The sequence below is a fragment of the Mobula birostris genome, chromosome 18 (assembly GCF_030028105.1).
Source record: "Mobula birostris isolate sMobBir1 chromosome 18, sMobBir1.hap1, whole genome shotgun sequence".
In the NCBI taxonomy this organism is placed as follows: Eukaryota; Metazoa; Chordata; class Chondrichthyes; order Myliobatiformes; family Myliobatidae; genus Mobula; species Mobula birostris.
Window position 1 is genome coordinate 20,255,404 of NC_092387.1, and position 24,941 is coordinate 20,280,344.

At 44.0% G+C, this 24,941-nt stretch overlaps 1 protein-coding gene across 2 annotated transcripts in view; it reads right to left on the reverse strand.

Annotated features, from left to right (window-relative positions):
* Positions 1-24,941, reverse strand: part of slc28a1 (solute carrier family 28 member 1) — a 78,409-nt gene that overhangs the window by 20,077 nt on the left and 33,391 nt on the right. For both annotated transcript variants that reach the window (XM_072281950.1, XM_072281952.1), the window contains exons 4-11: positions 24,725-24,816; positions 16,687-16,876; positions 16,067-16,208; positions 13,828-13,941; positions 12,495-12,572; positions 9,913-9,993; positions 9,525-9,605; positions 111-236 (exon numbers count right to left, since the gene is read on the reverse strand). In XM_072281950.1, the coding sequence (XP_072138051.1) occupies positions 111-236; positions 9,525-9,605; positions 9,913-9,993; positions 12,495-12,572; positions 13,828-13,941; positions 16,067-16,208; positions 16,687-16,876; positions 24,725-24,816 (904 nt within the window). The remainder of the gene's footprint in view (positions 1-110; positions 237-9,524; positions 9,606-9,912; positions 9,994-12,494; positions 12,573-13,827; positions 13,942-16,066; positions 16,209-16,686; positions 16,877-24,724; positions 24,817-24,941) is intronic.

Consider the following 24,941-nt stretch of genomic DNA (forward strand, 5'->3'; position numbering starts at 1 on the left):
CAGTGACTTCCAGATTTCTGCTGTCGCATCTATGAAAGGTTTGAGAGAAAGGGACAAGGATTGATGGGAATTAATGCAAAAAAAGGAGCTTCAAACTGACACATACTTACCCCAAAGGAGATGTAGGCTCCCAGAACACTGCCAGCGATGGTGGCAAATCCTCCAGTCATAACAGAATGTATCTCTGACTTGGTCATTTCTGACAAGTAAGGCCGGATGAGAAGAGGTGCCTCTGTCTGAAAAGAAATATTCCCTCATAGTTGTTGCAAGATAGCTGTTTGGATGAAGGGTTCTGTTTGCAGTATGTCCTATAAGATTTGTTACCTAACTGATCATATCATATCAGTGATTTTTGCAAATATTGTTTTGTTGTTCCTGACTGACATCCAGTGGCATGGAAGTCTTGTGTCAGATCAATGATGATTTCAAGAATGGGAGATTGTGTTGGCAAAACCAAAGAAGATTGGGGTGAGTGAAGGTACAACCCCTGTTAGACCATAAGATCATAAAACATAGGAGCAGAATTAGGCCATTTGACCATTGAGTCTGCTCCACGATTCCATCCTGGATGATTTATTATCCCTGTCAACCTCATTCTTCTGTCTTACCCCCATAATCTTTAATGTCCTGACTAATCAAGAACCTATCAACTTTAATCTGCTTTAAGTATACCCAATGACGTTGGCCTCCCCAGCCACCTGTGGCTGCATTGAAGAGATTGTCTGAGCATTGGAGTTCAGTGGTGGGCTCAATGATGCACTGAGAGACCATTTAGTCTGTGGAATCTTACAAGAAAGCATTCAAAAACAGCTCCTAACTGAAGCACAACTCACATTTAAAAGAGCAGTTGAAATCACTGTATCAATGGAAACCACAGTTAAAGGCGCAATTGAGTTGTAGTCAGGAATAAAAGTGAGCGTGAACAAAATTGCAACATCTAAACAGAAGGTGATCTGGCAGAACAATTTGTGCTATCATGGTGGCAGGGGCTCACATACACCAGCCAGGTTTTGAGGTGTAACTTGCAGAAAATGCAACAGAGTAGGACACAAATAAAGAACATTTTGGGCAGACAAAAATAAATGGACTGTATATGTCACAGTACTACCACATGATAAGAGCATGTTTAGATTAGATAATGAGGACGCGCAGTCCTCTTTTATTGTCATTTAGTAATGCATGCATTAAGAAATGATACATTATTCCTCCGGTGTGATATCACAGAAAACAGGACAGACCAAGACCGGAAAACTAACAAAAACCACAGAATCATAACGTTTAGTTACAACAGTGCAACAATACCATAACTTGATAAAGAACAGGCCATGGCACAGTAAAAAAGTTCAAAGTCTCTTGAAAGTCTCACATCTCATGCAGATGGGAGAAGGAAGAAAACTCTCCCTGCCATGCCCGACCACAGTCTGACTCTGGGTCGTCCGAAAACTTTGAGCTCTGATCAGCCCTCCGACACCGAGTACCGAGCACCATCTCTGCTGAGTGCTTCGACCGCAGCCTCGGTCACCAGCAGCAGGCAAAGCCAGGGATTTTGGGGCCTTCCCTCCGGAGATTGTCGATCGCACAGTAGCAGCGGCAGCAAACCGGGCATTTCAGAAATTTCTCCAGATGTTCCTCTGCTTCTTACGTCTGTCTCCATCAAATCAGAATTGTGTACGGCATCCTACTTAACAAATATGATATAATTTCACCAGAGAGCTGTGGGCGCTGCGTCGCGTTGCCATCTTCTCCTTCCGCCACCAATGGGATGTCATTTACTTTAGCATGTCTTGCTAAAGTAAAGAACAAACTAAGACCCATTCTCCTGGACTCCTGTCTTTTTATTGCAATTAGTCTTTACGTTTTGAAGTTACTACACATAAAAAACAGCAAATTAATTAACACTGAAATGGACACTGGCTTGGCTGTTCAAGTCATTCCACAAAATGAGTTTGAATGACATTTCAAAGATACTGAACTGAAGCCTATAGATACCCAATTAAGAACTTATAATGGAGAAAAGATAACTCCTGTGAGCATGACATTTGTACCCGTGAAATACAACAACCAACGAGCCATACTTGGCTTGTATGTGGTAAAAGCAGATGGACCAGCATTGTGAGGATGTGATTGGCTGAGACAACTACAACTTGATAGGAGGTCCATTCACCGTTTGCATGCCACATCGCCTGCAATAGGGTCAGCTGAAATCGAATTAAGAAATATACTGGATGATGCCAAAGCAGTGTTCATAGTCATAGTCATAGTCATACTTTATTGATCCCGAGGGAAATTGGTTTTCGTTACAGTTGCACCATAAATAGTTAAATAGTAATCAAACCATAAATAGTTAAATAGTAATATGTAAATTATGCCAGGAAATAAGTCCAGGACCTGCCTATCGGTTCAGGGTGTCTGACCCTCCAAGGGAGGAGTTGTAAAGTTTGATGGCCACAGGCAGGAATGACTTCCTATGTCACTCTGTGTTGCATCTCGGTGGAATGAGTCTCTGGCTGAATGTACTCCTGTGCCCACCCAGTACATTATGTAGTGGATGGGAGACATTGTCCAAGACGGCATGCAACTTGGACAGCATCCTCTTTTCAGACACCACCGTGAGAGAGTCCAGTTCCATCCCCACAACATCACTGGCCTTACGAATGAGTTTGTTGATTCTGTTGGTGTCTGCTACCCTCAGCAGATTGATGGCATTAGAAAACTCAAACACATTGAGGTCAAATGAAAATGCTAAACCCGAAGTCTTATAAAGGCCATCTGGTTCCTTATACTATCCATGATAAAGTAGCCAGTGAGTGAGAGCGCATGGAGTATGAAGGAATTCTTTCCAAGTTTGAATGGAGCCCATGGGCAACACCAGTGATCCCAGTAGGCAAGAAGAATGTGTCTGTCAGGATCTGTGGTGATCTTAAGGTCACAATCAACTGAAAGTAGATCAATACCATCTGCTCAGGATAGAGGATATCTTTGCAAACTTTTCTGGAGGATAACACTTTAGCAAAGTGGACTCAGCTGAGGCCTACCTACAGTTGGAGATGGAAGGAGACTCCAAGGTGTTTCTCACCATAAACACTCACAAAGAGCTTTATCACTATAATAGGCTTATTTTTGGAGTAGCTTCTGCACCTGCACTCTGGCAGAAAGCTATGGACCAGGAGCTGCAAGGCTGCCCTGGCGCTCAGTGTAACCTGGATGACATCATTGTTATCAGTAAGGATGACAAAGAACATCGCCAAAATATCAAGGTAGTGTTAAAAATATTAGAAGATTATCGGCTCAGATCACAATGCAACAAGTGTGAATTCTTTAAACCAAGCATCACTTACTGTGCTTAGACCATCGACGCACGAGGGTTACTAAAAGTGTTGAGAAAATTCAAGCAGTGATGAGTGCCTCAAGGCTAAAGGACATGTCACAGTTGCAGTCCATTTTACTATTTGTCAATTACTATTACGGATTCCCACCAGAACCTGGCTACTGTGCTCAGCTCCTTGAACTTACTACTACAGATTGGGAAGAAATGGAAATGGACGTAGCAGTGCAGATGGCTTTCCGAAAGACAAAGGAAATGGTGACATCAGACACTGTACTCAACATTATGATCCACAACATCCAGCGAAGCTTGCCTGTGACACCTCCTTTTATGGTGTAGGTGCAGTCATGTCACATGCTATCAGTGATGGAAGTGAATGCCCATAGCCTTTGCATCCCGTTCCCTTACTGCTGCAGAGAATCGTTACGCACAGATTGACAGAGAGGTGATTCCACAGATTCCAGGGTTTAGCTGGAGTGGTCCCTTTAAGTGTCAGGACAATTCTGCTAATTGCCAATCACATTTTGGGCACCGAGAATTGCGCATTTAAAGAGCACCTGAATAGAGCCTTGATGCTCAATAGTAAGCCCTACTACTGATATCATCTAGTGTTTGTTTTGTGCTCAGTTCTCAATCCAGTTTCAAACCATGTCTCAGTCCTTGTTTCAGATACTCCAGCATTTGGGTCCAAACCATCCTCGTGAAGGACTCTCGTCACAGTAGCATGGACCCAGCAGGGTCAGGGTATCAGAGTCTTTCATCCACTGTGACCAGCCACAGCAAGAGGATTTCCAGACAGAGCCTGGAGCTACACGACCTCCAGGTAGCCGTTTGTCAACTTTCGCAAGAGGGAGGTCAGAGTCGCTTGGGGGAGGCAGCTGGTTGCTCTGCAGAATCAATACATCTTCCAAACCCGGAGAGATTGGACAGTGACCTGGATTCCTGCTGCAGCTTCCCCATTCAATGCTCATTAGTGTTTGAACTCCAGCTGCTCCGGTTCCCTTCGGTGCACGGAAAGGCAACCTTCGTTATCTCTCTTCTGACCAGGAGAGCCCTGGCCTGGGCCACCGCGCGTTGGGAATGCAGGTCAGAGATTTGCCCAGATTCGCAGGAATTCAGGACCGCCATGAGGAAGGTGTTCTATTATCCCACCAGAGCAGACTGAGCTTCGGACCGTCTGATGAAGATTTGACAGGGTGGATGGTCAGTGGCTGACTATGCGATCGAGTTTCAGACCTTGGCCTAAGAGAGTGGTTGGAACAGGGAGGCCTTGGCCTTGGCTATACTGCCACAGACTCCAAGGTGAACTGAAGGATGCCCTGCCTTGGGAGAATCAGCACAGAGCTTAGAGATTCTGGTTGACAAGTCCATTTGTCTTGATAAATGCCTGATAGAGTGATTGAGGGACTACTTCAGAAGGTCAAAGAGTGCTAGTCCCAACATATGGCAGTTCTGCTCCACAACCTTGGACCATGACTAGTCTGTCTCCTGCTCAAGATCCTGTTGAATCCATGCAGATCAGTTGCACTAGACTCTCTGTCGATGAGAGGTCCTGGTGTCAGAGTCAAGGGAGCTGTTTCTACTGCGGGGAAGCAGGTCACCTGCGGGCCGAGTGTTTCAGGCTGCACCTATCGGGAAAGTGCTGAGACTGTCCAGTGTCGGGAGGACTGTGTCAGTAGCAGACACTACTCCCGATCCCATGGATTCTGGTTTCGCGCTGAAGGCAGAACTCACTTGGGGTAAGAACCTGAGGCAGATGGCTTTTGTGGACTCTGGGGCAGGGGGTAATTTTCTGAACCGCCCGTCAGCTCGACATACCGCTGTGAGAGTTGAGCTGGTCTATGTCTGCAGTTGTCTTGGATGGCTGCCCGCTAGGTTCCGGGCAGATGAGGAGAGGGGATCATGTGGAAGACATTAGTTTTTACATCACTGACTCTCCACTCATACCCCTGTTTGTCAGGTACCCTTAACTGTCCCAGCATAACTCATCCATGGTCAGAAGGGAGGGGAGAATAATTCCTTGGTCCAGTCATTGTAAGAGGGTTTGTTTGCAGCCTGGTGTTCTGACCCCTAGACTCTCCCGAGACCAACGACCAACAAGGGGACACCCTTCAGTGTGAGGTAACCTGAGGCCTTCGGGAGACCTAGTCCTGCCCTCAAGGATAGACAAGATGGTCCCGGCCAACAGGACTGTGTGTGCTACGACCCTGTCTAGCTGGGACTGTGCATGAACTCGAGAGAAAGAATCTCTAGTTCAGGAGAAGACCAAGGAGATGCCCAAGCAGTCTGGAAAACCTGAGCTGAAGACTAAGAAATCCAGCCGACAGCTCTCAGGTCCAGAGAGAAACACAATGGAGGTGTATACAAAGGAGGCTGTTGCCATGGGCTTCATTCAGCCCTCCACTTCACCTGCAGGTTCTTCTCCATACGAAGGAAGGATGGTCATGCATTGATCATAGGTGTTTAAACCTCATAATGGCCAATAATTGCTAGCCCCACTCAAGAATGCGGCTTTCAAGGGTGAAGGCAAGGGCAAGAGTATTCACGAAGCAAGACCTGTGGAGTGCATAGAACGTGATCTGTATTAAGGAGAACGATGAGCAGAAAACTGAATTCAATACACTGACAGGTCACTACGAGTACCTGGTTATGCCCTTTGGTCTTCTGAATGCTCCAGCTGTTTTTCAGGCCTTCAAAAATGATGTGCTCCTGATGCTCTCCATAAGTACACTTTTGTCAACGTGGATGATCTCCTAATCTTCGCAAAGTCCGAGGAGGAGCACGTTGCTGACATCAGGGACATCTTAAAGAGGCTTCGAAAACATGGACTTTGAGAAGTCTGAGTTTCACATGGCCGCCTTTTCATTTTTGTTTTTTTTTTCATCTCTAATGGCAACCTAAAGATGGACCCTATTAAGACCCAGGCAGTCAGAGACTGGCCACAACCATCTTGTGTGAAACAAACCCAATGATTCCTGGGGATTTGCAAACTTTTACCAGAAGTTCATCAGGAACTTCAGCTCAGAGGCAGCCCCACTGAGAGCACTAACAAAGAGATCCATGGTCCCCCTTGTCTGGACTATCGAAGTGAAGGCTGCTTTTGTAGAGTTAAACAGCCGTTCACATCAGCTCCCATCTTGGTTTCTCCTAACCCGGACCTTCGCTTTGTCGTGGAGGTGGACGCTTCAGACTTTGGAACGGATGCAGTGATGTCTCAACAGACACCATCGGACAATAAACTGCACCCATGTACATTCTTCTCCAGGCGACTATCCCCGGCAGAGCGAAACTATGACATCAGGAATTGGGAGCATCTTGCAGTTAAGTTAGCTTTGGAGGAATGACGTCACTGGCTGGAGGGGGCCAAGAACCCTTTAATCGTCTGGAAGACCACAAGAACCTAGCTTATATTCAGGAGGCCAAGAGACTGGATTCCAGGCAGGCCAGGTGGTCTTTGTTCTTTAACCGCTTTAAATTCATCCTGACTTATTGACCGGGGACAAAGAACCAGAAATGAGATGGCTTGTCCTGTCAGTTTGATGAACCCACAGGAGAGGAGCAGCCTACCACCATTGAGCTCCAAGCCAAGGAGGTAGTGCTAATTCACTGGGGAATTGACGCTCTTGTTTGCAAGGCCCAAGCACAAGGGGAGATTCCAAAGAACAGTCCTCTGGGTCGGCTGTTCATTTCAAGTTCCATCTCATCTCAGGTCCTCCAATGGGGACATCGATAGAGAATAACCACTCTCCCAGGGATTGCCAGGACCTTTGAGTTTATCAAGGCATCATATTAGTGGTCTGAATTGATGAAAAATATCCGGCAGTACATGCAGGCATACAAGGTGTACGCTCGGAACAAGGAGACCTGTACCTGACCTCAGGGGTTCCTCCACACCCTAGCTGTTCTAGAAAGAGCATGGACTTTGTCATGGATTATCCACCATCCAAGCGAAGACTGTCATCATAGTCATCTGTTCCAGCTTCCAGAGTTTAGACACTGTCTCACCATATATGGATAGCTGGCACAGTCCCATGAGGGTTCAAGATCGTCTCGTTAATTGCCAGTCATGTTTTGGGTGCCAAGAATTGAGTATTTAAAGAGCACCCGAATGGAGCCTCAGAACTCAATTGTAAGCCCTACTAGTGATATCGTCTAGCATTTGGTTTGTGCTCAGTTCTTGATCCAGTTTGATACCATGTCTCGTCCCTTGCTTTGCAAACTCCAGCATTTGAGTCCAAACCATCTTTGTCAAGTGCATGGTCATGCACTTTGGTAGTAGAAATAAATGTCCGGACTATTTTCTAAAAGGGGAGAAAATCGAGGAGTCTGAGATGCAGAGGGACTTGGGAGTCCTTGTGCAGAACACCCTGAAGGTTACCTTGCAGGTTGAGTTGGTGGTGAGGAAGGCAAATACCATGTTAGCATTCATTTCAAGAGGTCTAGAATACAAGAGCAAGGATGTGATGCTGAGGCTTTATAAGGCACTGGTGAGGCCTCACCTTGAGTATTGTGAACAGTTTTGGGCCCCTCATCCTAGAAAAGATGTGATGTGCTGGCATTGGAGAGGATCCAGAGGAGGTTCACAAGGATGATTCCAGGAATGAAAGGGTTATCATACGAGGTACGTTTGATGACTCTGGGTCTGTACTCACTGGAATTCAGAAGGATAAGGGGGGATCTCATTGAAATCTTTTGAATGTTGAAAAGCCTAGACAGGATGAAAGGGCGCCCTTTCAAAACAGAGATGCAGAGAAATTTCTTTAGCCAAAGGATGGTGAACTTGTGAAATTTGTTGCCACGAGCAGCTGTGGAGGCCAAGTCATTGGGTGTATTTATGGCAGAGGCTGATAGGTTCTTGATTGGACGTGACATCAAAGATTACGGGGAGAAAGCTGGGAACTGGGGTTGAGGAGGAGACAGAAAAAAGAATCAGCCATGATTGAATGGCGGAGCAGACTTGATGGGCCAGATGGCCTAATTCTGCTCCTATATCTTATGGTCTTATGGGCAGGGACTCTCGTCACACCTTGAGTCTGGTTTGGGGTGTAAAATGTTTCAACTAGTACTTGTATGGGAGAAAGTTTACCCTCATTAATGACATCAAACACTGGTGTCGGTTTTCAATCGACAGAAGGGTGTTCCACTAAAAGCAGCAGCACGAATGCAGAAATGGGCTCAGCTTCTTGGGGGACACAATTACAAGATTTAATTCAAGAGGACAATTAATCATGAAAATGCTGATGGATTGTTCTATTTACCTTTGGAAAAGGAAACAAGTACCTGAGACATTTACAAAAGAGGACACTCCTTTTGACATATTCTTCATAATGCAAATCGACATTCTCCCTATTATGGCAACGATGATCCACAGGGAAACCAGAAAACGCCCCACACCATCTCAGGTCCACTTGACTACCCAAAATGGCTGGAATTTGCATTAGAATTTCCAGTTCCCACATTCTACCAGCACCAGGGGGGTCTTGCCCTTGACAGAGGTTGCCTTATGTGGGGATTAACAGTTGTTGCACCATCCAAGCTGAGAACTAAAATGTTGGAGGAGCTGGTCATCTAGGTGTGGTCAAAATGAAAGCCAGGCTTGAAGCTTTGTCTGGTGGCCCGGGAAAGATCAGCAGGTGGAGCAGCTTGCCGTGCACTGTTCACATCCGTAAGGAAGGTGTCCAGAGCTGTCCGAACCACTTCCTGTTGTTCCAGAGCCAACTCCTACAACCACCACGGAGGAGGCCCCAGAACCTGAGATTGTTTCACAGCCACCATTCTCACCTGCCAAGCAGAGTGACCCACCGCCCCACCACCACTGTCAGGAAAGATGCCCTTCCACAAGCAAGATGACTAGAGAGCAATACGTTACATATTTGAATTAAAATGCATTCTCTATTGAGTTGGAGTTTATAGCTAAGCAGAGATAAGTGTAGTGTATTTAATAGTTCAGTAATACTTGAGTAATATTGTAAATATATTGTTTGATTAAGCATTTGTTGTTGTTTACATAATTCATTATGAGTTATACTGTATATAAAAGTATGAGAATGGCGAATGTCATTATGCCACTATGTAATATATGCCAATAAAAGTAAAGAACGGATCTCGAGCATACATTTATCTTGGTCTCATGTTGTTCTTTTGATTAATTTCTGGATTGACAAAACTTAACAGAAGTTATCTTTAATTATCTACCTACCTGCCCCACAAAGATGTTGCCAGCAACACTCAGGGTCTCTGTTGCGGATGTACCCATTGAAACCTGCATCAACCATGCGATCTGAAAACAACACCAGATTTCACACTGACCACATGCAGCAAAACAGCTGAGTGCGACGGTGATACATCCATGTTTAACATATTGGAAACTCAAAGCAAGGGGAGGTGTGCGATGGTGGTGGGATGGTATGGAGGCACAGAGAGGGAAGCACAAGGAGAGGCAAGTAACTTTCAAGCTTTACATTTGCTCTGCCTCCGAAGAGTATCCTATTGAAGTTAACGGAATGATTTGGGGAAGCAGAATGTAATGCACTGATGTTACAGCATCATAAGTTCAGCAGTACCTACCAGGGATATATGTTTACTACCTTAAGAATTAGCCACTGCATAGCGCCAACGTAGTACAGAACGGACATCACAGAACTGAAGAAAACAATGATCGGCAATGCCTGTGGACAGAGAGACAAAACATTGAATAAAATCCTGAAGGAGTGAATGCAATGATTCAAGGATGCAACTGGCCAAGGCTGACCCTCCAGGACTGGGGGAATTCTGCCAACAATATTTTAAAAACCAAAGCCTTGCAACTGTCCAGCATTCAAGGAGATGTTACAGGTCTCACAGCGTGTCAGTAAAAGGGTATCTCTGAGTGACCTGGCCAATGTTTGTCGCCAAGTAACACCAAAACAGGTTCAAAAATAACATGCTGGGAAATGGACAGTTGAATTTTGGGGTTGAGACTCTCTATTTGGAATGAAAAGTAGTGGAGAGGTGGCCAGAAAAAAGCAGTGAGGGGAAAGGGTTTTGAAAAATCTGGCCAGCAACGGGTGGATCCAGGTGAGGAGGTGCGATAGGAGAATGGAGGAGGGAGGAGTCATGATCGTGACAGAGACTGTGAGGTTTGAGGTGGAGGCGATGAAGGCTGGTGGAATCTGACTATGGAGGAACGTGGAGTCTGGGACCAAATAAAGGAGGAGGAGCTGGATTTTGGCTCCAGATTCCAGCATCTGCAGTCTCTTCTGTTCCCAAAACAGAGTAACCCATCCCCTCATTTATGAAGCCCTGTGATCGATTCTCCATAATCAAATTCCTATCTTCATCACAGAACTGAAGAGGCTTTAATCGAAATTTCGACTGACCACCTCCTGTGATGGTGAGTGACCTTGGTTAATGACTTGTTCTGATCTTTCTCAACTTGTTGCCTTGCTTTGAGATAGGTTCAGTCTGAGGTAACACTGCTCCTAGATGATATTGCACTTGTCAATTAAGTTGTAATTGAACAATCCCCTGCAATGACTTCTCTTCCTGATTTCCCTCTTTGGTTCTCCCTTCCTCCACCTCCCCCCCACATCACTCAATTTCTCAGCCACGCCGTGCAGAGATATGTTGTAAGATTCTGCTGATTTGATGATGACACGTAGTTCAGCCTCTTCACAGCCTCCCTCAGCTCCTGCCCACTGCAGTTTGTCAGTGCTTGCTCCACATTCGGTCCTCAATGTGTGGAGCATAGGAGAATAAAAGGGGATCTCATTGAAACCTACCAAATGTTGAAAAGCCTAGATAGGGTGGATATGGAGAGGATGTTTCCAATACTGGGGGGGTCTCGGACCAGGGGCATAGCCTCAGAATACAAGGATGTCCCTTTAGAGCAGAGATGAGGAAGAATTTTTTTACCCAACAGGTGGTGAATCTGCGGAATTCATTGCCACAGATGGTTGTGGAGGTCAGGTCTTTGGGTATATTGAAAGCTGGGGTTGATTGGTTCTTGATTAGTAAGGGTGTAAAAGGTTATGGTTAGAAGGCAGGTGAATGGGTTTGAGAGGGATAATAAATCAGCCATGATTGAATGGCAGAGCAGGCTCAATGGGCCAAATGGCCTAATTCTGCTTCTATGTTTTATGGTCTTATGGAAATTTCATCTGATCTTTACATCCTGAATTGCTCCAGGCAGGCAAAATTACAACATTTAAAAGGCATTAGGACAGGGTCGTGGATAGGAAAGATTTAGGGCAGGGGTTCCCAAACTTTTTTATGCCATGGACCCCTACCATTGACCGAGAATGGAAACGGCCAAATGAGGGCATATGGGACTATTTTAATTAGGCAACTCAGACAAAGGGCCTGTTTGTGCACTGTGTAACTCTATGTCTCCATGACTCTTAAGACTTTATTTCCAAGTCACCTGGAACAAATGGGGACTCAAGAAAGTGCAGATGCTGAAACAACCTGGAGCAACAAACAAAGCACTGGAGGAACTCATGGGTCAGGCAGCATCTGTGGAGGGAATTGGACAGTTGACATTTCAAGTTCAAATCATTCATCTGTACTGAAAGGTAGAGGAGAGAGAGCTGGTATCAAGTGGTGAGGGGAAAATGGTGGAACAAGAGTTCCCTTCACCAGGATGTGCCTATCATTTTGCTAGTTCTTGCTCCACCTGTTTATACCTCTCTCTGATCTGTCTTTCAGTCCAGATAAAGGGTCTTGACACGAAACGTAGACTGTCCTTTCCTGCCTTAGCCATTGAGTTCCTCCAGCTTTTTGTCTGTTTCACCTAGAACAAACCTGATTCCCTGACCCAAGCACATTAACCCGATCATGTGAATACCCAGTATTTAAACTGATGAGTAAAGTTTTTGGCCTGAAATATTGGTCTGAAACTATCAGAACTTCCATAGTGTTTACAGCCTTTACTTATATACGCATTCTTTCAAAACTGCAATCACATGGAACTGCAATCCGTGTCCAGTTACAATTTGCTCAAATCTGTATCAATTTCTTCCCTCAGATTCCCTCCTTGAGTAGGTAACTCTGCGTTAAATATTTTCTTGGGTTAACCTGCAGTTGTGTCCTTCATTACAATTTAGGGACCAACTTGTTGTCTATAATGTTGTAAAACTTGGACCAGAGGCAATAGTTCATTCACCAGAATAAGAGGAAGTAGAAAACTGACCTGAAAGGCAAAAAGGCCATTGATCAACTCATTTCCAAACAGGAAGCTGGACCCTGCAGTTGTATAATTCAGAAAGGTCTGCAAGGAAAACGAAGCAAGTTATTGTTACAGCTGTAAGGCTTTCAGTGTTGATGTTGCTTCAGAACTCTTCTCAAAATAACAATAGATAAGGTGGAACAGTTCTGTTCAGGAGAGAAACCTTCCTTTGTTTGTTCGTCAGAGCTAACATCACCAGCTGACTACCTGCTGAGAAGGTCACGGCCATCCCGCCTCTGTGCCCACCACTTTCCTTGTGGTGGAAAGTAATCTCGCACTGTATTGGATAAGGATTCTTGGGGCTTAGACCCAGTGAATGGAATGAATGGCGATAGACTACATTTCAGAGTCAACAAGGTGTGAGGTTTGGAGTGGCAGTATTTCCATTGATAAATTGGTCTTGCTTTTCTAATTAACTGAGGCCGCAGGTTTACTAAACACTGATAAAGATGCTTTGGTGGGTTCATTGCTGATATTTAGTGATGAACACATTCAATATATTGTGAGTGGGAGGAGAGAATGTTCATACAAGCATGAACAAGCTGAAAACAATGCAGAACCTGGCTTTTGCACTTATCTTTCCTCAGCCCAATATTTGTATCTTATATTGTCTTACTCCAGAGGTGGGTTAGAGATACGTCTCTGCCAAAGGAGGTGTAAGGCTCTCCTTCCCTCTGCTAGCCTGCAGGTCACCCTTGGGCATCTGTTTAGTGCCTCCCCCGAACGGGGTCACGTGAAACCAAGGGAGAAGTTGGTGGATGGTCATATGAGCGGCTGGTGCATATCGCTAGTCCTAGTTATGCAACCACTGACGCCAGGCAGACAATCTCTGAAGAGTACTGATAATGGCTGGGTCGCCTGTCTTGTAAGACACTGCATAGAAGAAGGCAATGGCAAACCACTTTTGTAGAAAAATTTGGCAAGAACAATTATGGTCATGGAAAGACCATGATCGCCCACGTCATATGACACAGCACATAATGATGATGATTGTCTGACTAATTTTTTCTCCTCTTACCATTTCAATTAATCTATCACAAAGTATGAGCCCAGAAATTTGATCACACATTAATCTTGTACCTCCTTCATTTAGCAGACAACAGTGTACAATGGAAGTGTTAAATTATGGGACCAGGAAGTGGGTTGTCCAGTAATACTGTGACTCCTGTTTTTAGGAGATAACACTGAGCAATGAAAATGCTAAAATGATATGGAACTATTAAAGTACCAACAATAACATCGCATTGCTAGTGGATGACACCCACACCTGAGTGAGATTCCTTCCCTCTGATCTCACCTGAACCTGGGTTCCAAGCCAATCAAACGCCTGTAAGCCAGGTTCCGTCCTGATGATAAAGATGCCAAGGACAAACTGTAAGCCCAGTCCCACAAACAGTGCTCGGCAGGATACCTGGGAGGTGGGAAGTGGCAGTTAGTACACACTTAGGCAATGTCACTGAATGGAATTACGGCAAAATTCTCATTGAGACATACACACAAACTTAGTTGGCTGAACTATTTCAAACATTAGAGGATGGAGTGGTGTGCTGACAATGTTCGTTGTTTTGCAGGAAATTTTATTAATGATCTTATTGGTGAACAGATTGACACAGCCCATTATGTCTCTATTAACTCACAACTGCTCACAGCCTTGCATTATTTTCTTTTTTGAGCATTACCAAGCTCTCTATTAACCCTGAATGATAACCAGTTTTTTCAAAAAAAAACATATGTCCCTATCTCAATTTCAAAATGTCTTTTGAGAACTAAGCCAGGTTAAACCTACTGCCAATAGATCTAGTTTCTTCTTGAATGATCACTGCCTCTCACAATTCCCAATTCATTGATTCTTCCCTTAACCACTCTGGTTGAAAGGGAACAGCTATAATTTGTCCAGTCTGTCCACATGCTGAAACTTCATCAAACAAATCTCCCCACCACCCTCTGGGATTTGTCTATGAGAGTGATGCTCAGAACTGGCTGATGACTATGAAATCATTTAATAGAAGTGTCGCATTTCCTTACGCTGATGTACCTATACAAACCTATGGATGCTTGAGTGTTTTAGGATCTTATCCTGACATCATTCATCAACGTACTTGTCTGATTTCCCGTTTTCCCAGCAATAATGGATGACTGACATTTAGAATTTGGAGGGAAAAAATGTGTCTGTTCATTGGCTGCTTTTGGCCCACTTGAACTAATCTTCAGGTGGTCCTAAAAATAGGGAGACAAGATCTAAGCCCGATCCTGGTAGGAAAGTAAGTCTCCTTCAGTACTGGGATCTAGCATTGTCTGGTGGAACCAGCTTCCAATCTTCATTACCCCAGAAGTGTTTCAGATGTGCACATAATCCTCCCTCTATGATGAGCCATGAAGCAGCACAACCGACAGTTATTTAGGGGTTAAATCAAAGCAGTTGTGAGCACGTCGTTTGGATGGTTAATATCCAGCTCTGGGCACTCATCACCTTCACTGCCATTGACGTGAACAGTTCAAGAAATGTTAAACATTTACCTTCTTCAACAAGCCAAGTGCTATATCTGTTCAACGCTGGAATGCTATGACTCTGATGAATGGTCACCAACCTGAAATGTAAACTCAGTTTTTCTTCCACAGATGCTGCCTGGCCTGCTGAGTACCTCTAGTATTTTCTTCTTTTCCCATCTCAAGAAGAAAGATGTGACGGCCATGATGTGGTTCCAGAGGAGATCAAAAAGATTGTCCTCGGGAATGAAAGGCTTACCTATGATGAACATTTAATGTCTCAGGGAGTTTGGAAGGACACGGGTGGATCTTATTGGAACTGTCGGATACTGAGAAGCCTGGATAGAGGTGGAGGGTTGATGGGAGATGGTAGGAGATTCTAGGCCCCAAGGGTACAACCTCAGAATAAAAGGATGTCCTTTTAGAATGGAGACGAGGAGGATATTTTCCAGCCAGGGGGTGGTTAATCTGTGGAATTCATCAACATAGGGGGCTTGTGGAGGCCAAGCTTTTTGGTGAGTTTGAGGCAGAAATTAATAGGTTTCTGATTGGCAAGGGATTAAAAGTTATGGGGAGAAGGCGGGAGAGTGGGGTTGAGAAAAAAATCAGCCATGATTGAATGGTGGAGCAGACCCAGTGGGCTAGGTAGCCCAATTCTGCTCCTATATCATACATTTAGGAAGAATGTAATGTGTTGTCGTTTGAGAAGACAAATCAGGGTAACACATTCACAGTCAAAGAGAGAGCCCTGGGAGTGGATTTAAGTCCATGGGTGTATTTAAGGCAGTGATTGATAGGTTCTTGATTGATAAGGGAGTTAACAGTTATGGGGAGAAATGGTACTGGAGAAAGTAACGATATTGAATGATGAAGCTGACTCGATGGGCTGAATAGCCTGGTTCTGATTCTATACCTTATGGTCTGATAGTCTTTTATTTTAGATTTCCAGCATCTTCAGGATTTTGATTTTCACTTATGGGGAAGATTGTCTGGGTGCGTTTGTTGCAGATACATGAACCGGGTTAGAAGATGGAAGAGAGTGAACTCACCGCCAGAGGCTTTGTAGAGAAGATAAAGAGCAGGAAGATGAGTATACACAATCCTCCGAAGGAAATTAACTGCTCGGGTCTTTTTGAAGTATCAACGCCAATCCAAATAATTAATCCCGCCACAGCCAAAAAAGCAACAGTCCTGGCAGGAAGAAACCCCAAACCATTAGACCTTTCATCTGGTATTACTTTGACAGTTAATAAGGTTGAAGTGGGATGTGAGGAGTTCACTAAATGGCTTTACAAGGTGCTTGTATTTCGCTTACGCGCCGATGGTCGTGGGTTCGACACCTCACTCTAGTCTAGGCTAATGTACTGTGGGAGTTCTGCACTGTTGGAAGAGCAGTGTTTGGATGAGCAAATAGATCAGTTCTCTCAAGAGGTTGTAATAGATCGGTAGAGGATCAAGGGGTTCTCTCTGATTTTCTGCCCAGTGTTAATCCCTCAGCCCAGAGAGGTTCTGGAATAATGCAGGTCATCAGCCCTGAATAGAACTAAAACATAAAGAAATTTTATCCCTTTCTCTCATTAATGCTTTGCATTGGTTCAGCAAGTATTAAGTTTTGCAAGGCACAAAGAATAAGCAGCTTCACCATGTAGATCAGGTACAAATGACCTACCATTTAAACCACTTGCTGTACTTCTGTAGGAAGGAACTCACAGGCGCGAAGAAATTCATGATCTGTTCCCCCAGCAACTTTTTCACAAGCTCGTAAACCGTAAAGAAAACCACTATGCACGTCATGATGAGGAGGGCGAGAGCTCGCTGAAGATTAAGGATGCATGCGGCGATGAGAAACCCCAAAAAGGCTGCGTTAGGAGGAAACAAACAAATGGTCAGCTAATTTTAATTTCATTTATTGGGTAATAGATTGATATAACAGGCAAAAATATTGCAATGGAGACAAACGTTGGACTAGGCGAGGTAGAAGAGTACTTTTAATTAGACAAAGGATTTGGACGTCACTAGTAATACCAGCATTTCACAGTTCAAAGTACATTTACTATCAAAGTACATATATGTCACCATATAGAACCCGGACATTAATTTTCTTACGGGCATATTCAATAGATCCAATAATCAGAACAGGATCAGTGAAAGACCACACCAACAGGGCGGACAGCCAATGTGCAAAAGACAACAAACTGTGCAAATACAAAAAAGAAAAGAATAGAAATAATAATAATAATAATAGCTTTAAATAATAGCATTGAACAATTAGGCCTACACAGCAATATTTATGTAAATATCCAGAAAGCCACAATACTAAACAACACTAGAATAGTCCGAAAGTTCCTAGCAGTTGAAAATGAGTGTGATTGGCTATGCCCATACCTAAGGTTTTCCCAGCTAGAGCTGAGAAAAAGTACAAATAATAATAATAAATAAATAAGCAATAAGTATCAAGAACAGGAGATGAAGAGTCCCTAAAAGTGAGTCCATAGATTGTGGGAGCAGTTTAGTGATTGGGCAAGTGAAGCTAAGTGAAGTTACCCCTCTGGTTCAACAGCCTGAGAGTTAAGAGGTAAGAATTGTTCCTGAACCTGGGTGGTGGGGGTTCCTGAGAGTGGATGCTGCTTTCCTGTGACAGCGGGCCATGTAGATGTGCTCAGTGGTGGTATTGGCATTGATACAGGTTTTTATTGTCACATGTGCAGAATTACAGTAAGAAGCTTAGTTTTAAAAGCCATCCAGACAGATCATTTCAAAACAAAAGTTCTTAGAAACATATAAATTACAGAATGCATACCATAGTGTTACCGTTAGCGAGAACGTGCAATGCTGGTAGATAATAAGGTACAAGGGTCATAATGAGGCTGATTGTTAGATTAAGACTTTATCTTCAATATACAAGATGGGAGAGATGCTGTCTTTGAGTCTGGTGATGTATGTTTTCAAGATTTTGTATCTTCTGCCTGATAAGAGGGGTAGAAAATGTTCGGGTGGGAGGGATCTCTGACTGCTTTTCTGAGACAGTGAGAAGTGTTGACAGAATCTGTGGAGAGGAGGCTGGTTTTCACAGTGGATTGAGCTGTGTCCACAATCCTTAATCGCTCATAAGCTGATGAGGCGGTTAGAAGTCAGGTACATTGTTAGGTCTGGAGTTATATGTAGGCCAGACCTAGTAAGGATGGGAAATTTCCTCTCCAGAGATGTATGGATAGGTTACTAGGTCATTGTAAAATACCCTCTCGGTGTTGCTAATTGGCAGAAGAATCCGAGGGGAGGTGAAGGTTATATAAAAGAGGGTAAGTTTCAGGAATACAGGTAGGAAAGGAGAGTGGGAATGGGCCTGATGAGATTACTCTGCAGGGAGTTGGCAAGCGGCAAAATTACCAAATGCAGTCCTTCTGCATTGTACTAAATAAAAGACAGACAGCTTCCATACTGGGAGAGAACAGCCAGTGGAGTTTTGGGGACCAAATGAGATGCGGGCGGGTGATTTTAAACAGATCATAACCCCAGTGAACTGGATAAAGTTTACAACAGTCCAGAAGCTTTAATACTCCTGTTACTGAATCTGGGTGTTTATAAATTCCTGATGTTCGTAATTAAAAGGCAACGTGAAGAAAGGCTGTGTTTTGTCACCTTATTAAAATCTGGAAGAATCAAGAGTGGCATTCCAAAGGGAATTGGGTATATACTTGAAGAATTTGCAGCAGAGTGGAGAAAGGGAGGGAACATGAGACAATTGATAGCGTTGTTAGAGAGCCAGAACAGTAATGATGGTCTCTGATTCATGATTTGAATACCAGGTGTTTCCACAAATGGTTCTGGAGATGATATGGAATAAAGGCCTAAAGTGTCCTTACTGACCTAGAGAAGATCAAAGTTAATTGATATATTTAAATCACCTGCATATCCCTCTAGGTCCTGCTTATTTTTGATTTAGTACAATGCAGAAGGAGTACATTTGCCTTGTTGGGCCCTTGCCAACTCCCTGAAGAACAATCCCATTACTCCCAATCCCACTCTCCTTTCTTGCCTATATCCCTGAATCTTATTCTCTTTCACAACTCCTCTCAGGTTCTCTTGCCACTTAGCAACACAAAGGGATATTTTACAAGTGGCTTAAGCTGCCAGAACATCCTTGGTACGTGGGAGGAAACTAGAGCACCCAAGGGATCTATGAAGATTGATACTGAGATCCTCACTGGTTGTTGGATGTGAATGTAGGAGATATAGTTTTCAACCACAGAACAATAGACAGAAAACGGAAAGAGGCCCTACACAGTGAGTATATAGAGTTAGGAAAGAGGCTAAAGAGAAAGGTAGTAATTTCTGGATTACTCCTGGTGGCGTGGGTTAGTGCGGGTTGGAATGGGGTGATAGCATGGATGAATGAGTGGCTGAGGAAATGGTTCAGGGGACAGGGATTCAGGTTCTACGATCAATGGAACTTTTTCTGGGGAAGGGGTGCCCTGTGCAAGAGGGCCAGGTTGCACATGAAATGACGGAGAACCAATATCCTGGCCGGGAAGATTGCTAATGCTACTCGGGAGAGTTTAAATTAGTTTTTCAGGGGGCTGGGAACTGGAGCACCAGGTCAGTGAGGGAAGGATCAGACTGAAAGGTAGATGTCTGGGAAAGTATTAAAATACCAGATATGATAGGTCAGATAGTCTGATGTGTGCTAGGAGTATTATGGATAAAGGAGATGAACTTAGAGCATGGATCAGTACATGGTACTACAATACTGTAGCCATTACTGAAACTTGGTTGAGAGAGGGGCAGGAATGGGTGATTAATGTACCAAGTTTTTGAAGTTTTAGGAAAGATAGAGAAGGAGGTAAAAGGGGTGGGGGGATTTGCACTAGTAATCAGGGTCAATATCACAATTGCATTCACGGAAGACATAATGGAGGGGCCAGACACTGAGTCCATTTTGGTAGAACTCAGGAATAGGAAGGGTGCAATCACACTAGTGGGATTGTACTATAGACCTCCCTCCCCTCTGTCCCCCATAGCCACTGGGACATTGAGGAACAGATATGTAATCAGATTAAAGAAATGTGTAATAATAATAAAGATGTATAATGGGGGATTTCAACCTTCCTAATATAAACTGGGACCTTCTTAGTGCAAGGGGTTTAGATGGGGTAGAATTTGTTAAGTGTACCCAGGAAAGTTTCCTAAATCAATATGTAGATGGTCCAACGAGAGGAGGGGCTGTACTGGGCCTGGTGTTGGGTAATGAGCCTGACCAGGTGACTGATCTTTCTGTGGGTGAACAGGGAGTGAGCAGAGACAACATTTCCTTAACTTTCAGGATAACTATAGATAAGGATAGGTATAGTCCTTGCAGGAGAGTTTTAAGTTGGGGTAGGGAAAATTATGAGGGCATTTGGCAGGAACTAAGAAGCGTTCATTGGGAAAACCTTTTTTCTGGCATGTCCACGTCAGACATGTGGAGGGTGCTTAAAGATCAATTGCACAGATTACAGGAAAGGTATGTTCCTGTTAGAAGGAAGGACAGGGATGGAAAGATTAGAAAACCTTGGATGTCCAGAGAATCAAAAAGTCTTTTTCTTTTTAGTCAAAAAGAAAAAGGAAAACTATGTAAAGCTTTAGAAGTTAGGATCAAACAAAGCACACGAGGAGCATAAAGATGCCAGAAAAGAACTAAAGAGGGGAAGTAGGAAAATCAGGAAGGGCCATGAAAAGTCCTTGGCAGGTAGGATTAAGGTGAACGTCAAAGTATTCTATACATATATCAAGAGCAAAAGGATAACTAAGGACAGGGTAGGGCCACTCAAGGATAAAGGAGGCAGAACATTTGCTTGGATGAGGAGAATGGGAGTGAGGTACTAAACGAGTACTTTGCTTCAGTATTTACCAAGGAAAAGGATATGGAGGGACCAGAGATCAGTCATGAGTGTATATGTTAGGGTGTTGAAGAAGACAAAAAGAAGGAAGTGTTGGGCCCCCTAATGAGTATTAAGGTGGATAAGCCCTTAGTGCCTGATGGAATTTACCCCAGGTTATTGAAGAAGGCAAGAGACAAGATTGCTGGGTCTTTGACCGCTATCTTTGTGTCGTCTCTGGCCACAGGTGAGGTCCTGTTGTACTTCTATTTAAGAAGGAAAGAAGGAAAAGTCATGAGAACTCTAGACTGATGAGTCTTATGTCAGTTGAAAGGAAATTGCTGGAGAAAATACTTAGGGATAGGATATATGAGCATTTGGAAACCCATAGCCTAATGAGGGAGAAGACAGCATGGCTTTTTGTGGGGCAGGTCGTGCCTTACCAACCTTAATGAGTTATGAGTTTTTTGTTAAGGTGGTGAGAAAGATTGATGAGGGTAGGGCAGTGGATGTTGTCTACGTGGATTTTAGTGAAATGTTTGACAAAGTCCCTCATGGGAGGCTAATCCAGAAGATTAAGGTGCATGGGGTCCATGGCAAATTGGCTGCTTGGATTCAGAACTGGCTTGCACGTAGAAGACAAAGGGTAGTGGTTGAAGGGACTTATTTGAGCTGGAGGTCTGTAATTAGTGGATCTGTGCTGGGACCTCTGTTGCTTGTAACGTATATAAATGACCTGAATGAAAATGTAGATGGGTGGGTTAGTAAATTTGCGGATGATACCAAGATTGATGGAGTTGTGGACAGTGTAGAAGACTGGCTTCAAATATAGTGTGATATAGATCAGTTGCAGATATGGGCAGATAAATGGCAGATGGAGGTGAACCCAGGGAAATGTGAAGTGTTGCACCTTGGTAGGGCAAATGCAAGGAGACAGTACACTGTTAAGGGCAAGATCCTTAGTGGTATTGCTGAGCAGGGAGATCTTGGGATCCAAGTTCATAGCTCCTTGAATGTGGGTACAAAGGTCGACAAGGTGGTTAAGAAGGATTATGGAACAATGAAGGGTCTCGGCCCGAAACGTTGGTTGTTTACTCTTTTTCATAGATGTTGCTTGGCCTGCTGAGTTCCTCCCGTATTTTGTGTGTGTTGCCTGGATTTCCAGCATCTGCAGATTTTCTCTTGTTTGTGATAGGAGGTAGAAAAGGGAGGTGCAGGATGAAGTTTCTCCCATTAGTCAAGAGGTTGTGCTGCAAACTTATAAAACTCTGGTTCAGCCACATCTGGAGTATTGCGTACAGTCTGGTTACCCTACTACAAGAAGGACGTTGAAGCTTTGGAGAGGGGTGCAGAAGATGGTTATCAGGATGCTGGCTGGTTTAGAGGGCACGTGCTATCATGCGAGACTGGATGAACTTGGGTTGTTTTATCTGGAGTGTCAGAGGCTGAGGGGAGATCTGACAGAGGTTTATAAGATTATGAGAGGCAATGATAGAGTAGACAGGGAGTATCTGTTTCCCGGGGCTGAGGTGTCTAATACTACAAGTACCTAACTTAGAATCACCTGTACTTATGTGACTTTCACTTTTGACTTTGATTAACGACTTTCCATGATCTTATTAAATTTAATAGTCCAAGAAACATACAGTGCATACTATATGGTGGTACCTAAGAATAGCAGAATCAGTTTCTTCTCTCCACTTTTAGTAATTGTTCTTCCTTATCAGCTACTTTTGATGCAGTTCACTATAACATGTGGAGCTGAGTTGTCACATTGAGTGACTTCTGTGTACTTTTTGGCTCACAGACTAAGTTGACTTAGGGACATGCATAGATAGGTGTGAGGTGATACATTTTGGAAAGCCAAATGAGGGTTGGACATTCACAGGGAATAGTAGAGCCCTGAAGAGTGTTGTTGGACAGGGGGACTAGGAACAGGAGTGCATGATTCTCTGAAAGTTGTGAAGCAGGTAGACAGGGAGGTGAAGAAGGCTTTTGGTACGCAGGCCTTCATCAGTCAGGGTACTGAGCATACAAATTGGGGTATTATGTTGCAGTTGCACAGGATATTGGTGAGACTGCCTTGAAGTATTGTGTTGGGTTTTGGTTACCTTCCTACAGGAAAGATAGCATGAAGCTGGAAAGACTGCTCAGGAGATGCCAAGAAGGCCCACCAGCGCCTTTACTTCCTGAGGAAACTAAAGAAATTTGGCCTGTCCCCTAAAACCCTCACTAATTTTTATAGATGCACCATAGAAAGCATTCTTCTAGGGTGCATCACAACCTGGTATGGAAGTTGTCCTGTCCAAGGCGGAAAGAAGCTGCAGAAGATCGTGAACACGGTGCAGCACATCACACACAACCAATCTTCCGTCAGTGGACTCACTTTACACCGCACGCTCTCAGATCAGTGCTGCCAGGATAATCAAGGGCACGACTCACCCAGTCAACAGACTTTTCATCCCTCTTCCCTCCGGGAGAAGGCTCAGGAGCTTGAAGACTCATATGGCCAGATTTGGGAACAGCTTCTTTCCAACTGTGATAAGACTGCTGAACGGATCCTGATCCCGATCTGGGCCGTACCCTCCAAATATCCGGACCTGCCTCTTGGTTTTTTTGCACTACCTTACTTCCCATTTTTCTATTTTCTATTTATGATTTATAATTTAAATTTTTAATATTTACTAATTTTAACTATTTTTAGTATTTTAATATTTAATATTTGTCATCCAGGGAGTGTGAAATGCAGAATCAAATAACGCTGTGACGATTGTACGTTCCAGTACCAATTGTTTGGCGACAATAAAGTATAAAGTATGTACAAGGATGTTGCTGGGACACGAGGAACTGAGTCATAGAGAGAGGTAGAGCAAGTTGGGACTTTAATCACTGAAGTGCAGGAGAATGAGGGATGATCTTATGGAATTGCATAAATTATGAGGGGTATGGATAGGGTGAATACACACAATCTTGTTCCCAGGGTTGGGGAATCAAGAGCTAGAGGGCCGAGGTTTAGGGAGAGAAGAGTAAGATTTAATTGGAACTGAGGGGAAAAATCTCTCACCTGGAGTTTGAATGAACTGCCAGAGGAAGTAGTTCAGGCAGGTGCATTAAAAACATTTAAAAGGCACTTGAGAGCAGATATGTGAATAGGAAAGGTTTAGAGGGATATGGACTACATGCTGGTAAATGGGACTAGGTCAGATTGGAATCTTGGCCAACACGAGGGGCCGAAAGACCTCTTCCCATCCTCTATGACTTCATGACATCTGTAAAGGTGGAGCTAATTTATTTCCCAGGAAGACCCCACAGTTGAAAACCTTCCCACATAGCATAACGTATAAGGAAAGGAGGAAGAGTGGGTCTGAGGAAGAATTTTTAGGACAATACTGGCTGGGTGGAAGGTAGAGGCAGGTACGCCCACTGCATTTAAAAATATGTGGTCAAGCAACTGAATCACCAGGGCACAAATATTACAAATCAGATGCAGATAAGTGGAATTAATATGGATAGGCGCACGATAGTCAGCATGGACTTGATAAGTCAAAGGGCCTGGTTCTCTATTGTATGACTGACACACACAGAGGTTGAGTGTGAGTCAGAGCTATACAGTGCAGAATCAGGCCCTGTGACACCAGTCCACACATTGGTTTTTCATTCCAACGTGTCCCATGGGCTGGAATTTTGATCCCAGTCTGGGGCAGGTTATCCTGGTAAAGGTCTGAAGGTTGTACAGAATACAACTGGAAGGGTCGCTCGCAGCTCACCTGCGGGAGCAGGATTTGAACTCAGGACACACATGTGACTGATGCTGCACTACACCAGCCAGCTTTACCTGATAGTTACTGTTACCTGCACTCAACAAGCCGAGGATCAATCGTTTAATCATTGTGGAGTGGGTGTTGTATGCCAACTTTACTGTAGAAGCACCCTGGATTATTTTTCTGCAAAAGACAAGCACATAAACTTTCAACTCAAGAGAGTCTGCAGATGCTGCAAACCCAGAGCAACGCACACGAAAAGGAGGATCTCTGCAGATCAGGCAGTAACTATGGAAATAAATAAATAG